The 17,423-nt window shown below is 33.2% G+C and overlaps 2 protein-coding genes and 1 pseudogene across 10 annotated transcripts in view; 2 read left to right on the top strand and 1 right to left on the bottom strand.

The window, feature by feature from the left end:
• The window catches only part of FANCM (FA complementation group M), a 66,492-nt gene extending 58,624 nt beyond the window's left edge, over positions 1 to 7,868 (top strand). The window contains exon 25 of the mRNA XM_039856460.1: positions 7,198 to 7,868. The gene's annotated coding sequence lies outside the window, so the exon portion shown is untranslated. The remainder of the gene's footprint in view (positions 1 to 7,197) is intronic.
• Positions 1 to 17,423, bottom strand: part of MIS18BP1 (MIS18 binding protein 1) — a 46,407-nt gene that overhangs the window by 10,867 nt on the left and 18,117 nt on the right. For all 9 annotated transcript variants that reach the window (XM_039856468.1, XM_039856466.1, XM_039856465.1 and 6 more), the window contains 7 exons: positions 17,177 to 17,334; positions 14,386 to 14,537; positions 13,828 to 13,924; positions 10,977 to 11,820; positions 3,727 to 3,899; positions 2,838 to 2,998; positions 762 to 907 (listed from right to left, as the gene is read on the bottom strand). In XM_039856468.1, the coding sequence (XP_039712402.1) occupies positions 762 to 907; positions 2,838 to 2,998; positions 3,727 to 3,899; positions 10,977 to 11,820; positions 13,828 to 13,924; positions 14,386 to 14,537; positions 17,177 to 17,334 (1,731 nt within the window). The remainder of the gene's footprint in view (positions 1 to 761; positions 908 to 2,837; positions 2,999 to 3,726; positions 3,900 to 10,976; positions 11,821 to 13,827; positions 13,925 to 14,385; positions 14,538 to 17,176; positions 17,335 to 17,423) is intronic.
• Positions 14,863 to 14,981, top strand: LOC120597989 (uncharacterized; annotated as a pseudogene).

Here is a 17,423-nt window from a genome sequence, read left to right as displayed (position 1 = left end):
GTCTTAAATGGCAGTATTTCATCTTACGGCTGACTAATATTCCACTGTATATATGTACCACATCTTTATCCAATCATCCATCAAAAACACTTAGGTTGTTTCCATGTCCTGGCCACTAGGAATAATGCCGCAATGAACATAGGGGTGCATATATCTTTACAAATACATGTTTTCAAATTTTTTGAGTAGGTACCCAGAAGAATTGCTGGGTCATATGATTAGCTCTATTCTTAATTTTTTGAGGAGCTGTTTTCCATAGCGGCTCTACCAATTTATATTCCCACCAGCAGTGTATGAGGGTTCCTTTTTCTCTGCACTTGTTATTTCACTTGTTATTTAACACTTACTTCCTTGTTCTTAGTCTTCTGGTTATTTATGGCTGGTTGGTATATCAGATGAAACTTTATATAGTTGACTCATTCTTTTTCTTAGTGGCTTCTGGGTGTTTTGCATCATAGTTAGAAAGACCACTAATCTAGGATTACGAAATAATTGTCCAAGGTTTCTTTAGGTATGTTTTAAAATTTTTTACAGGCAAAACTTTGATCCATTTGGAATTTATCCTCATACAAAGTGTGAGCTGTGTCTCAACACTATTGAATAACAACCTTACTTGCCAAAACTGTCCATTCTTGACTTCTAGGAACTATTCTTTCTTGACTTTTTAATAATGATGACTCATTATTGACATCTACTCTCTTCAACTTATGAAATGTTAAATGCCGATACAGAGAATTACAGTATCATGTGTAAATATTTACCTATCTATAGAGGCTAGCATTCCAGGACTGACATGCTGACACTGAGGAGTTTTTGCCAAAGGAAAGATAACTGATGATGGAGTTGTTGGATTTCTGTCCATATTTGGCAGAATATCATCCTCTTGATTGTAATGGAAACTCGGCAACTAGAAAGCAAACATTTATTATCAGTAGGCACCCCTAAAAATAAAATTTCTCATCACAAAATGTTCTTTGTGGGATAAGTTTTTTCTACCTTATAATTTTCTCAGATAATGAAAAATATTAGTAGGTAGAGAATAGAGCCATGTCCTCTATAAAACTTCGTTTCTATTGTGTAAAATGGAAACAATGACATCTGGTTCAAAAAGTTGTGTAGACCAGGGGGCAGCAAAAGTTTTATGTAAAGAGTCAGAGAGTAAATATTTTAGGCTTTGTGGTCCATTACAGTCTTTGTCCCAATTATTTAACTCTGCTGCTGTAGCAGAGAAGCAGCCACAGCCAACATGTAAACAATGGGCACATCTGTGTTCCATTAAAATTTTGCTTACAAAAAAAGATGGTATGCTAGATTTGGAGCATGGGCCATAGTTTACTAACCTCTGTGTAAACAGAACAAAACTATAATTCATTTACTATTATACTTAATAGGAACTCAAGCAGTATTAAATTTTTGTGTGTATTTATTTCCAATAAATGATTTAACCCTTAAGATTTTACTTACCTTTATATTAAAACCTTAGAGAAAGTGGACTTATGCCACAGAAAATGAACTACTTCACTGCCTTTTTTTATTTTATTATCTTTGCTTTTAAAATGTTGCTACTATTGCAGTTAGGCCAAAACATATATTAAACCTGAAATGACGGTGGAATAATATAAAGAGTACAACCCCTAAAGGACTGGTTATTGGGCAGAGAACATAATAAGAGCCTCAGCTGGCTCCCTTAAAATACCTCCCTTTACAACCTGTATAGGCAAAAAAGGAGCCCACATAATGATGTTACTAAATTATTAAAGCACTGTGTAGCCTTTCAAATTGGAAGTGATTTAACAATTTTAAGAAATTTGTAAATGAAAAAATTACTAAGTCTAGCTCACTAAAACTCAACTTTACACTTAGTCCAATTGTCTATTCACCTATCTTTATATTACTTTAATCTTAATATTCTTAATATTTAATTTAGATTCTAGAAACAGTCTCGAATTTGCACTTAATAGTTGTACTATATTTCACCATGTTTATGAAGAACATCCTTAAAGGGTATGTAGATTGATTCCAGTTTTTTGATGTAAAGATAAATCTGCAATGAATACCTGTGTGAAGATTTCTGGCTTCTTTTCAGTTTCTTAGGATAATCTCCCATGAGTAGGATTCATCTTTACAGCGGACATATATTGCCATAATGCTATCCAGAAGATATGATTCAATTATGTATCCACTGCTTTTTGTTAGTGAATATTTTAACTTATTTTTTAAAAAGATTCCATAACTTTGAAGGTTCACTTATATATAATTTACTTTGTTTTCCTTTGATCACTAGCTAAAATGACCAGTTTTCCCAAGTGTTCATTCAGTCTTTGAATTTTTTCTTGCCCTCTTTTTCTGTGATCTTGCACATTATTCAAGTAACATTTGAATGAGTTCTTCATATCATAAATATTATTGGCTTATTTGTTGTAAATATTTTATCCCAATCACTGAAATTTTTAGTTAATGTGGTTTTTCATAATATAAAAATTCTTTTAGATATTCAAATGTCAGTCTTGTGCTGTCACCTATTCCTACCCCGAATTTCCTATACAGTAGATAATCTTATCACTTTTTAAAAAAGTTTACCTCATTGTTTATGAAATTTCAAATATATACATTTGGTCTATTTCTGGGTTTTCTATTTGGTTCCACAGATATTACCTCTGAACCCCAGTGAAGAGGAGATTGGCAAGTACTGGCAGACTGCTTCCTATACTGTACTCTGGTCATATCTGTGGAGACTATCAATCTTTGGCCTAAATATTATGAACACTAACCATATGTAAAAATGAAAGATAAAATTCAATATAAAGAAAACGATTTCATGCATTTAAGAGTCTTACCAGTACTCTTCGATTCTGCAAAGGTGTTGTACTGAAAAAATCATCATGGTCATCTTTTGGCAACTGCTCCAGAAAATCCCTCATCTGCCGCTTCCTTTTAAGAGTTCCCACTTTGGCAGTTATCTTAATAGTTTGCTTCTTGTCAGCATCACATCTCTTGTCTTAAGAGTCAGCAAAACATTTTGGTGAGAATTTGACATTTATAGTAACTGTCCTATAAAATTAAAAAACTCTGCAAAATCTAAATTGTATATTCATATTATGTAAACTCAGCCTTTATTAAAGTTTCCTATATAACAAATGATTTTTTTCTACACTGGGATCTGTGCAATATGATTAGCCCTCAAGATACTCATGAAGAAACTACATAAAATTAGGCAAGGTTGAAATGGTCTTTACCTTGTGAGAAAGGCTACCTCCCACACTTCTTACTGAATGCCTACTTCATTATTGATTTTGCTAAAATATAAACCTCAATGAATTAGGATTCAGATACTGAATACTCCCTAAAGCTTAGTATAGGACTTCTCTGGCATAAACCTTGGGCAGAAGTATGTACTCCTGGGAACCAAGAAAACTAAATTTATTCTGAGTTTTCTTATAAATTACTAGGGACTTTACCCAGGTGGCCTCAAATTAAATTAGACCCAACATTAATCCATCCAGACATTGAAATCCTAGAATAAACTCAAAGCATAAGGCTGCTAAGGCTAATATTGATGGAAGTAACTATCTAGATAAGACTTAAAAAGTAAACATGATCTTTGGAGCTTTAAAACTTTAAGAAAACATCTATAAGAAGACACAGGGATAAATATAAAATACATTTAGTAAGTGAAGAGAAATTGATATGGAGAACTAGGAAAAAACTATGTACTGCAAAGGTTACCATTTTGGCCTTTGAGACTGACTGGCTTTTTCTTAGTGACATGTTTTTGGGATCCTTTTCTTCGGGGATCTTCCAAGTATTTCCTTTGGCATTCTTCAGCAGACCGAGAACCTACAGCCATAGCTACATCTGACCAGAAACCAGGTTTGTGCTTAGGAACAGATGCAAAAGCACTATGGAAAACCAAAACCAGTTAAAGAATAAGAAATTTAAATCAATAAAAATAACCTCCCGAATGCATACCACCAAATCAACTAAATTTACTGTGCTGAATTTTACCAAAATAATTTTTATCTAGTAGATGCATACTAGTGTGTTATGTAATCTATTAAATAAACCTGAAAAATCACCCCCAATCTTAAAACATTTTCTCCTAAGTCCAACTAATCTATGATTTCATCTTTTGGGGGACTCCAGCACGACTAATGTTTCTACACTGTTGCTCAAGTATTACTGATGCTAAGTATGTTGGAAGAAGAGCTCTTAGTTCCTAAATATTATAGGTTATAAACTTATTAAAAAGTGTTATGCTTGCTTTCATTATACTTTACAGAACACAGTATTTGAGATACAATACTTGAGGGAAATGAAAAATTGAAGTAGAAAAAAAGTCAATATAAGGTAGTTCTCTAATTCTAACAAATGAGTTACATCCTAAAAGTTCATTTGTAAATGATTATTTAGGACCTGGTACACATATTACTGCACTGCCCCTCCCCCCCCAATAGATTTTATATATTGTGGTAAGGTTGATAGTTTAGCCAGAAAAGATCTATATAACTCACCAATTTAACCTGTGCAATGTCATGCTGGTAAATTTTTAACAACTAGCTTTCTGGGGTTAAAAAGTCCTTTTTTGCAATGTATTCCAATTTCCACAATTGTAAATACCCCTGATGTGGCTAAGTTCAAGCTACCAACATGATGTCACTATATGAGGAATAAGAACTGTGCCACGGCACACGATTAAATGGAATTTCCACCATACAGATAAAATTGATGCAAAGTACCTAAAGGGTATACATAATAAAATGTACTAAAATAATTAGGAAGTGATGAATTCAGAGTATTGTTTTAAAATTGTTGTTTAATTTTAATAATGACTGGTAAACATTTTGTAAGATTTCTGAAAATTAAGAAATCAGCTCTTGTTAACAGGTACAAGCTGACTACAGAATACCATTCCGTGCATAAAAAGAGAACAGACACTTATAGCATTAAATACTGTTACTGAATGCTCTATGCTTTTGCACAATTAATCTCTTCACAAGTGTTCTAAGGTGGAACATTGAAGGGAATTAGAAGCTCAAGCTCCAATATTTGTGTATATTGCTAATTTGCAAGTCTAGAACTGCTGAAAAGGACTCTTGTTATAATAAAAAGACTTAAAGTACTTAATAATTAGTCTGTAACTAACTCATGTCCTCCCTGAAAATCTTAAAAGGTAAATTTAATCATGTCACTTCAGTCTTACTTAAAACTCACTTATCTTTAGCATAAAAACCAAAATATTTAATGACTTAAACTGTTCTTTGCCTATCTGTCCAGTCTCATCCTGTACTGTTCTTCCCTTGCTTTCTATATTGTAGTCATTTTGGCCTTCTCACAATATTTCTAAATATGCTTTCTACTTTTACATACTATTCTATTTAAAATGCACTTATCATGAACTTTGGGCTTAAATAATTCTTATTTATCCTTCAGATCTTAGTTTAAGTATCTGCCTAAGTCAGATTTCTCTGATATTCTCATAAATTTCTTACAGTGATTACAATGATTATTTGTTAAATATCTGTCTACTAGGTTATAAGCATGATGAGGAGTACAAAGCAGTTGACTGCAATTAAGAATCACTTGTGGAGCTTACAGCAAAAATGCATGGAGGCAAATAAGCAAACAACAGATACATAACTCTACCCTTAAAGATTTCAATTCAGTAGGTCTGGAGTGGCAATACTTTGCATTTTTGAGAAAGAGACATAATATCTAATTGAGTGGGTGGCAGGAATAGGTGATGAAGAAAAAGTTACAGGGAAAAAGTGATGTGAGTTAGAATTTGAAGGACAGATAAAAATATAACAGGTGAAAATGAGGCAAAGAAATGAAAATGAGGAAATGACATAGTTAAGAAATGAATAATAGTTCATATTTATAGTATGGTAAATATCAAAGGAATGGCTGCAGGTCAGAGCTTTGAAAAAACCAGAAAAGTGTATCCCAAACCTAAGAATATTAATAGTATGCAGTAGAGGCACTTTGTAAATTTTAAGTTAGCTAACTTTTTTGGATACAGAACAGTTCCATTACACCAAGAAAAATCCAAAGTGCTACCCTTGTTGTCATTCGCCACTATAACCATTGCTAATCCTCAATCTGTTTGCTTTCTAGTTGTCTTTTCCAAAATTTCATATATCTGGAATCATATATAATCTTTTAAGCTAGCTTTTTTCACTCAGCATAATGCCTTTGAAATTCATTCAAATTGTTATAAGTATCAGTAGTCCTTCCCTTATTACTCAGTAGTCCATTCATTTTAAGAATGTACCACAATTCATTTATGCAGCAGGTATGGTGGAAATCAGGAAGAGAGAAGAGCTCAGTAAAAACACCCTATGAAGTTATGAACTTCTGGGCTTACATTGCAAATTTTGATTTTTATTTTGTTCAGAATAATTTCCCTTGAAACTTCCTCTTTAACCCACTGATTATTTACAACTGTTATTTGTCAACCACTTAGAAATCTTCCTGTTTTTTCTTTCGATTTGTACTTTCAGTTATACTCTGAGAACACCCTTTGTATGATTTCAGTTATTTTAAAATATACGATTTGTTTTATGACCTAGTAAACATGTTCTATCTTGGTGAATGATCCACCTAACCATGGAAATAATATTTTCCGCTATTATTGGGTGGACTGTTCCATGTCATTTAGGACTGTTGTTCAGTTCTATATCTTTCATAATTTTGTCTACTAGTTCTGTTAATGACAGAGAAGAGCACTGATGTCTCCCACTATAATTGTGGATTTGCTAACTTTTCCTTTTAGTTCTGTCAGATTTTGATTCATGTATTTAGAGGTTTTGTTGAAAGGTGTATATACATTTAGGATCGTTATGTCTTCCTAATGAATTGACGCTTTTATCATTTTGTAATGTACTTCATCCCTGATAATTTTCTTACTGAAACCTTTCACATGTATTAGTATAGCTACGCCAGCTTTCTTTTTCTATCCTTCTAACTTACCCACGTCAAATCTGGAGGTTTTTTTTTTATATAGCATATGGTGGGATCTTTTAAAATTTGTTCTGACAATGTCTTTTAAGTAGTGCATTTAGACTGAGGAGAGAGTGAAGATAGGAAATATATAAAATGGATTCACTTTAACCAAGCTGCTAAAATCATGAATATGAGGCATGAGGAAATACCCCATTCTTGTTCTAACTAGTCTGGTACTTCTTTTTAACTTTCTAGTCCTGCATCACTTCCTGGATGTGCATCTGGACTTCCAGGTAACCCTCTATCCCCTGAAGGACTCACAAATACAACCACCTGACATCTATTATCCAGACCAGATGTGATTAGACCTCCTGGCGCCCATCTTCTGAACCACCTGGCATCCATCAGCCTGACTGCCTGTCATTTGATAACTGTCGTAGGCCAATCCTAGGGCTAAGAATGCAGGACTGATAATTCTCAATATATTTTTTGCTTGTAAGAACTTTTAACTTTTCTGTCTTCTTTGGAACACTTCTGAGTTTCTTCCTAGCTGTTTTTATAGTTTGCAAACTCTAAGATCCTTGAACAAATCACTCATTTATTTCTACCAAAGTCTCCAGACTCAATTTTTAAGTTCATTTGACAAGACCATTAACATTTAATGGAATTGTTTGGATTTAGGTCAACCATTTTCTGTGTTTCCTGCTTTTTTTCCATTTCCTATTATTCCTTTTCTGCCTTCTTTTGAGTTTATTTTAATTATTTTAATTTGTATATTTGAAGATATCTGTATAGCTTTTTATTGGTCACTCTTGGGATTGATATGTACATACTTAACAGTCTACTTAGAATCAGTATATCACATATACCGAAAACTCCATCATATAACATTTGCTTTCAATCATTAAACATTTTAAAGAACTCAAGAGAATAGTCTATTATATTTAACCTATATAGTTAACATTTCTCTTGCTATTCCTTCATTCCTGATACTGCTTCTTTTCTGTCATCTCCATTCTGCTATGAGCCTATGAGTTTATTTTGATTATCTTATTTTGCAGTTCTAAAATTTCCATTTAAACTTTATGTTTCTTGCTAAGATTTCTAAATTTCCATTTATTCCTAGAATTTTTGCTCTTAGTTCCTAGAGCATTTTTATATACCTGCTTCAGAATCTTGACAGATAATTCCAATATCTCAACACTGGTGTTTTTTCCCATGAGAATTGAAATTTTCCTGGTTCTTTGTATGCCGAATAATTTTGGATTATTTCCTAGGCATTCTGAAATTTATTATAAAACTCTGGGTCTTTGTGACGTCGTATGGAGAATGTTAATTTTGTTTTAGCAGGTAATCAACCTCACTGTAACCTGAGCTATAAATTCCAGTCAGTCTTCTGTGGCTGCAGTTTCAATGTCAAAGCTTTATAGTGATATTAGGATATCCTGCGTGTGGGACACTGAGTGGCTGGCCTGGCAACTCAGCAGTGGTCTACCTCTTCATTTAGTTGTCAGTCTTAGGAATGAAGTTTAGGATCAGATCCTCACATGTGCAACTCAGAGGTGAGCCCTAAGTTCATAAACAACTTTATGGGGTCCTTAGCTAGCTCCTCCCTCTCTGCAATATTTGCTTCCCTAGGGTTAACATTTTTACTTCTCTGGAAGAAAGCTGGGGGCTTTAGTTACCTAGCTCTGCTGCATACTCTTTACAATTGCACCTTTCTCCAGTGCCAAGCAAAGAGGACAGAAAGAGAAAAACATATTTGCCCCACCCTCTTGAGACCTTTACTTGCCCTACTTTCAGAGTTTTAGGTGCACATGAGTCCCAAGTGCTGCTGTGATTTTCATCCCTGCAGGATTAAATGGGACGGCGGTATAAGAGAAAAAATAAAGAGAACTGGGGCATTTCCTCTACTGTTTCTGAGAGTCGGTAGTCCCCTTTCCTATTCCTCAAGCCAGAAGTGGAGGGATTTTCTTCGCTCTCTGTCACGCCCCAGTGCCCACTTCCAGGTGTTAGGTAGCCTTGAGTTTAGCGTGGGGGGTACCAGAGGACAAACTGGAAATTGCTGCCAATTTGATGGTACTTAAAATTCCAGTCTTCCCCAACCAACCTGCTATATTATTTATTTACTTTCCTGAGTCAACAAAACGCTACTCCATGCATTCTGTCCAGGTTTTACAGCTTCACAGAAGCAACAGAGTGGAGTGTACTTACTCCATCTTGGAACTGGAATCTCTGCAGTTCTTAGATGATCTGAATATACAGCAAAGGTTGAGAACCTTTATTACAAGGAAATGATGGGGGATACAGTTGGAAAAGATAATTGAGGTCAAAACATTACGTGCTCTCAATGCAAAGCAGGAGAATCTTTATATGGTTTGAAGATTAGTAAGACAGCAATGAAGGTTTTTGATTTGTCAGAACCACAACTATACATTAAGATTAGTCTGGAGATGTAAAAAACAGATTACACAGATGAAAATAAAGTAAATACAAGGCTATTTCCATAGTTCAGGCAAAAGGTATTTAAGCTCTGAAAAAGCAGTGTCAAGAACGAGTGCAGACGGAATGACCCTGTGGAAGAATGTATAGCTCCTTGGGAACTAATCAGATTTTTTAAAAAATCAATAAAGTGTTTAAACTTAGTTGACTGGAAGAATTTCATTTTCAGAAACAGGAATGTCAGGCAAAGTGGACAGGCAGGAGAAATTAAGTTTGGTTTTTGATATATTAAGTTATTGGTTTTTGATATATTAAGTAGGCGAGATTTACACAGAGATGTCCAGCAGGCAAAGGGAAATATATATACAAATCTAAATACAAGAATTCAGGACCAGAGATCTAGATTTGGGAGTTCCTACACAAAGAAGAAAGTTAGAATTATGAGAGGAAAAGATCACTGAGGAGCACAATACAGCAAGAAAGCAGCCAAACCATGTACTTTGGAGAATAAGAAGGAACATTACCTTGTATGCCTGAAAAAGGAACATTTATGCAACTGAAAAAGGAAGAGTATATTGGCACAGATCCTTAAGAGTGTTTCAAGAAGGTAGATTTGAAAATGAATTCCAAATGTTATACAGTTGGGGGGTATACAAGGGAGTGAAACACTGAATGTGGTATGTTTCTATGTTATCCTTCAATCATATCTTTTCTTTCATTTCCGTCAACATACCACCATACTCTGTCATGAGTCATCTTACAAACAAATAAGCAAGCAACCAAACATACATCTTCCCTTACCCTCATACTTTCTTCTATTATCTATGCATTTTTCTGGTCCCCATCATTGCCAAATTTCTTGTGCTGTCCACCTTAGCTGTCTTTACTCTCCCATTCACTCTTCATTGCTTAACTATTATCTGGCTTCCAATACTACTAAACTACTAAAACTGCTCGTCGTCTATGTAGCCAAACCAAGTTCTTATCATACCTGATTTATCAGCAACACTATGAAACCTTGGAAAAATCATCTAATTTTGAGTCTTTTCTTCTCTATTAATGGAGGCGGAAAAAACTATTAAATGATCTACAATTTGAAGGTTTTATAATATTTAATTGTCAAATATTTCTTAAAATGTGAAGCTGTGAGAGCAGCATTTGTCTGTGTTGAATTATTTTCCCAGCTTTATTGAGGTATAATCGACAAATAAAATTGTATATATTTAAAGTCTACACATGATTGTTTCATTATAAACATTGTGTAATGCTCACCACAATCGACTCAATTAACACACCCATCCCCTCACATAGTTACCTTTGGTGAGAGGGAGGTGAAATATTAAATGGGAAGGAAAAGTAAGTCACTTTTACCTTCCTCACATGTAGATTGTATAGATGGCCACAAAGTACCTAGTTGGAAGTTATTTGTATTTTCCCTTCATTCTCTGTATAAACTAATTTCTCTCCATTTTAGATATCTTCCATATTAATGATTAGAAGTCATTAAATCAACCTCTTATTGGAGTCCATTATAGTCTTCAACTATTTTGTGACCACTCTAGATATTACAAGAGTCAAATCTAACTACTTACCAATGCAGTTTCTGTAATTCGTTCTCATTCCATTCCTCATCCTGAACTGAACCAGGTAAAAGCCTCTTCGTCTTATCAAATTCCACTCTATCAACTGGAAACTCATTCCTAATACCAGATTTTTGAGGATTTTTTTTAGCAGAACATCTAGCTTTCTTTTGTTTGATATGAAATTCATTTTCACTTTCTTCAGTTTCAGGTTCAGAAATAACTGAGATTTTCCTTGTGGTGTTCCTTGTGCTTTTTCTCTGATGAGCCATTGTTTCTTTGGTATTTCTTGTTGTGGTTTTCTTAGCAAGCCCAGCTTTTATTCTAATTTCCTTTTCTGTTTCACTCTTGTCAGACAAATCTGATGAGGACTGATGCTCGTGAAATGATGTAGTTACTTGATTATCAGTTTTCTTCAATTTTGATAACCTTGTATTTTTCTTGAAGTCAGAGGTGACTGTTTGTTCCTTTTTAGGACTAGATATTTTTATTTTCTGGTTGACAGTGAGTAAATCTCGTTCACTGCAATCTTCTTTATTTTTACTTTTATGACCCACACCACACTCAAATGCATTTTCAAAAGTCTTTGTGGGCTTACTGATCAGACGTGTTTCATTTAAGTGTGACTCACTTTCCTTTTGATGTTTTGGAATTATAAAATCTGCTACTGCTTTAATGGTACTAGATGACAGATTATACTTCATGCATTTTTGCTCTATCACGTTTTTAGATTTAAGTGGTGTTACTACAATATAAACTTCCTTTTGATTAAAAACCGTATATTTTCTTTCTTTGTCTGAGAAAAATGGTTCCCTCATGATAATATCAATAGGTACATTCGATTCTTCGGTTCTCTCTTTTAATTTCATAAGACAAAACAAACATCAAAATCTCAAATTAGCTATAAACAAAATAAAGTATAGAAAAACTATTTTCACAAATAAAATATACTGTTTTTCTCCACCCCACTTTACATACTACTGTCATATTAATCTTCCTGAAGCACCAGTTTGTTCAGATCACCACCTCTTTGATTGAAAATACATACTTTTTTCTATATCAACCTGTCCATGACTTCTTATAGTCTACTTAGAGTGCATGTAAGTTCTTATACCTGGCTTTCAAATACAGTTCTAATCTTTCACTGTACTCACATCTGAACCATATTCTTTCTATATCTATGAGGCCACTGTTTCTTAAATTTTCTTGATTCTCAACTTTCAGTAATGCCATTCACTCTACTTGGAAAGTTTCCTTCACTAATTTACAAACCAAATCGCTACCAGTTTCAGTTCTATCCTCTAACCTATCTAGCCCACAAACTTTGTCCTAATTCCCTCAACTGAATGAAAGCTCTATCAAATTTTCAGAATACTTTTTAATAATGCCATGTTTGACAATGTGCTCTACATTATAATTACACACTTATCTTTCAACTAGACAGAAAAAAATGCTTGTCTTAATTTTTAGATTTTTTTGGCTGGAGTTAGTTCAGAGTCTTTCATATATACACTAGATGCTAAATAAATATCTGTTAAATCAATTCCTTGGAGCTAAAATATTTAGGAGACACAGGAAAACCATTAGGGTTGCTAAACCCTTACTAGGTATGTAACACATAGAACAAAAGCTGTCCTAATTAAGGAGGGAAGTAGGAGAACATGGAACTCCATCTACAGGGCCCATTCTCATCCCTTACTGTGGTGACAGACACCCTATTGCTGAATTCCCCAAAACTCCATGAAGTACCATGGGATTTCCACCAAAACAGAGCTTGGAAATCTTTATAATACCATGTCGCTAAAGAAAGCAAAATGAGGGAAATTCTTCAATTTAAAACTTAAGAAACCAGAAGCCAAACTAATTTAATTTCTAACTTTAAATTATCCAGTTGTAATTATAAATAGGCATAAATTTTAAAGTTTCACACCAGTCATCACAGTGAAATACTGCAATAACCTATATATATTATGTAGCATTTTAAAGATGAATGACAAAATAAAAGAATGGTGGGTAATACTGAATGCTGGGGAGAAAAAAAAGGCTAATTCATGAAGGAGTGGTACTAATCAAAAGTAATCAAGAAAGTTTCTACAAGACTTTTCAATGGAATCATGTATCTTCATATCATGAGAAGTGTTTTCTTCTAATTCCTCATAAAAATATATTCAAATGTTCAACTGGCAATTAAAAAATTTTGAAGGTTCTAATTTTGAGCAAAGCATTTTTATTCTATTTTTATTCATTTCATTAAATAATTTGAATAAGGACTCAGCTTATTCTGGCTACTTTGACCTAAGTCATATGAACTTGATAGTCTAAGCAGTATTGATTTCCTCTCTACTTCTTTACACACTTATAAATGTTCTCCATTTTCATTTTTTTTCACTTATAAGAAATAAAATGGAAAAAAATGCTATTGAGCTAATGCATTTAACTCAACATGAAATTTTAAATTTGCTAATGCATAGAGAAAAGGCTATACAAATTCTGGTATCCAGGATTTCAATGAAATCACTCTGAAAATCCACACTTACACAAAACTAAATTATGGTATTAATTTCATAAAAAGATTCAGTCTTAAAACATTCCTATAAGCATTTTTTAAATGATATATAATTTTGTGATTTAAACAAAATTATTTAGTACTTAGATTAAAGGAGGCAAACCTGCAAGTAAATGTTATTTAAAGTAATGAATTATTTTACTATGAAAATCATCTGTAAAAAAACAAAACCAAACATTTATAACTACTGAAACAGTTGGTCTACCATGTTAGATTTGAAAATCTACAAGATCACATTTATTATTTTAAAAATTTTCAAATAGTAGCTTTCTACTTACTATAAAACCGATATATTACCTTGTTCCTGACTTTTAATTATCCTTTTATTTGTTGTTCTTTCACAATTTTTGAGTTTCTTTGAAGACTTTTTACATTCCTTTTTTCTAATCGAATCCTTCAAAACAAAAAGATAACTTTTTACTGTAACAACTACTACCTAGAAACAAGACCTCAAGCATTTTCACAGTATGTATCAAGCATATAAATTTCTCGGTACCTATACTTCCACAAATTTCATAGTGGAAGCATTCAGAAACTCATTTATCAGAGCTTGAGCTTTGGAAGCACCATGTGGGTATCCACTATCTTACATATTTCCTTTACTGATTTAACACTGTCATTTTTTCAAGTGCTTTTATATTTTACATACTTTAAACTTTACTCAAAGAACTAAAATTTTATTACTTTGCCTGCATTTTTCCAATGAGACACTGAGAAAATAAATATCAAGACATCTACCTACATGCCCAAACTAATGAAAAGCTGACACTTAACAAAACCCATGATTTCTGATTTGGCCCCGAACCTTTTCAGTAGTAACACACCACCCCTCTACAGTGTACAGTAAAAGCTTACCTGATTAGATAAATCATATCCTTCTCCATTTTGAACAGTATTATTTATTTGGTCATCTGGGAGCCTTAATGGTGGTTTACTTTGGTGATTACTCTGGCAAATGTTTAATTCTGTAGTTCCTGGTGACCTACTATGCTTACTATTCTTTAGCTCTATGAGTACAAAGATGGAGATTTCAGTAAATGATTTATATAAAGATAAAGCTGCCCTTCTACATTAAAGCATTCACTTTGAAAAAAATCTGTCTAATCCAAAATCGTAAATATTTGTTAAAATTTGACTATGATATAAAGCAATTTTATTTGGACAGAATCACTCTGCATAGGGTCATGTTTTGTTTAAATTACTTTTATTACATGCCTTATTGTTAAAATGTACAGCTGAAACTTATTGGATTTCATTAACCAATGTCATCATTAAATAAATAAATAAATAAATAATAAAATTACTTTGATTCCCATCAAAAAACAAAGACAAGTCTACAGCCATGCTACCCTGATCAAGCCCGATCCCATCTGATCTCGGAAGCTAAGCAGGGTCGAGCCTGGTTAGTACTTAGATGGGAGACCACCTAGGAAGACCAGGTACTGTAGGTGTAAAAAATGAAAAAAATAAAGGATTGTAAGCTGACAAGGTCCTTGCAATCTGTGAGGTCAACCAAGGGTTGCCTCACCTTAAAAAAAAAAAAAAAAGAATTGAACAGCAATATTATTTATTACTATCTGTTTTGGATCTCCTTTGTCACATTTAAAGGTAAAATATAAATGTTAAACCATTTTGTAAATATAAATTCCTGTTCATCTTAATCCCGCATCAACTAAACAGAAATGTAATAACTATTTCCCTCTAAATTTCTTCTGGCAGATTGAATTCTTATGTTTTAATTAGTTTATGCACTCCAAAGTATAACTAAATCCATGCTAATTAATTTTAAGCAAAACCAAATTATATAGAATATGATATAAACTCAACAAACGGTTATTGAGCTGAAATTCTAAGTAAGTTAAAAAAGACATAAAACTATAAAAACATTTGTTATTTTTCTACAAGGTGTACCTGAAGATACATAGTGGACGGTCCTTACTCTTGAGATTATTACAGTATAGTGAAAGAGGCTGATATTATAAAAGATAATTTCTAACAAACTCTGTTAATAACAGAGGAAGTATTTTAAAAGCAATATTAGGATATATAGATTATAGCACTAAATATGCAAAACTACATTTTAGGCATATCATTAAAATATATGCACACAATCGCATCATCTTAATTATCATTGGTTGACACTTTTACATAACCTTAATTGTTTAATGTTAGACATGGTTTTACTTTAGTAAAACCATGAAAAGTGTAACGATAACAATAAAAGCAATAACAGCACCAACTACCACCACTCAAAACAACTTATGTAATATAAGGATACACAATGTCTTAACAGTTTCATAAAACAAAGACCTAATGAATCACACCAGGAAAAGTACATCCAAAAAGACATAGGTAATATTTGCCCCTAACCTGAGCTTCCCAAGGGGGAGCATCTCATCTTATTCATCTCTCAGTTCCTAAAGGCTAACATAGATCAAGGTTTATGGTAGGTACTTTAAAAATATTTGTTGAAGGATTTTCCTATGGACACAGCTGGCATGTAAAATAGTTTAACAAACTAGTCTTTTACACTTGTATCCTCAAACACTTTACCAATAACATTCATAATTTAGGGCAAATTTCTGAAAAATAAGGTGTGGGGAGATGTTAAGATCTAAGACTAAAGATTAAAAAAATGATTGAAAGTGAGATATATGTTTAGGGACTTTTAATTTTAGGAGTAAAAAAGTATACAGCAAGTGCTGCAGCCTCAGGACTCTTGAATACTAAAAATGGTCTAGCAATGACAATAAGCGATATCTAATTTACAGGAAATAGGATGACATTTGAAAAATGATGAAGGGCTGAGAAGAAACTGGAGCAACAATAAAGAGTAAATTTTAGCTCTGAGCAAGCATTCATCCGCATATTTAATTTATTCCTTTGTACTAGAGAGGATAAGCAAAGTTTCAAAGTGGTTAGGGACCTAGGACACAGAGAAGAGGGGTGTGCTGTGGTGGAGGAGTGACATATCCAGCGTAGTGCCATGTTTTTGGCAGAAGCAGTCCTGAACTCCTATTGAAGTTCTATAAAGCTTTGTTTACACGGTCAGAAATTTATACAACAGATTTCTAGTAACTTTTAGTCATCTATATTATCTAAAAAAGATTGTAATGTTCATACTTTTTCCCCCCACAGGAGTTGGGGATGGGATTGAATGTGAGGCAGCTTATAGTTTGGGCAAAGAGCTGAAACCATTTTGCCAGCTATCTTTATAGCAATGGTCATTCAAACAAACAAACAAACAATAAATACATGCCATTTCCTCTATGAAAGCAACTTGGTTTTGTCAATTAATAAGAATGAAATTTAGTACAAATATATAGGCATCTTTAATATAGGTTTGAAGTAGGCTGGCAGCTTAAGTACCCTTGGTCTAGGAAATGAAAGAATAATCATCTTTCACTGATATGTTTATCAGTGTTCTTGGTATTCTAATTAATTAAAGGTAATATTTAATGAAGAAAGCTAGATGCTGACTATGAGCAATCTGCTTTGCAGTTTTCCCCCCTTAAGTGGTAAAAAAACAGGAATTTTAGGACAGTATGAGATAAGAACTCAATATTCTATATACTGTAAAAAATTAATGTGGAGCTCATATAAGAATTTATCACTATACCAACAGAGAAGAAAATAGTAAACATACCTGAGTGATCACAATCAAGGTCATAAGTGGTACTGGCTCTTTGGAGGGCATCTGTTTGGTTTTCTCCTGCATCATTTTTCATTGATTTTTGTGTGTCAGGGACAAAACTTCCAGTTTTCTGTGTTTGCCTGGCCTTTCTCTTTTTCTTTTCACAAGCTCTAAAAACATATAGTATTTTTCCTCTAATGTTGTTTCTCAAAAAACGAAAACAAAAAACTAAACCCACAAATAAATGAAACTCTCCTAT

Source organism: Pteropus medius, unplaced genomic scaffold (assembly GCF_902729225.1).
Source record: "Pteropus medius unplaced genomic scaffold, Ma_sr-lr_union100, whole genome shotgun sequence".
NCBI classification, from domain to species: domain Eukaryota; kingdom Metazoa; phylum Chordata; class Mammalia; order Chiroptera; family Pteropodidae; genus Pteropus; species Pteropus medius.
Note: the sequence above shows the minus strand (reverse complement) of the source record. Positions and strands in the feature narration are given on the sequence as shown.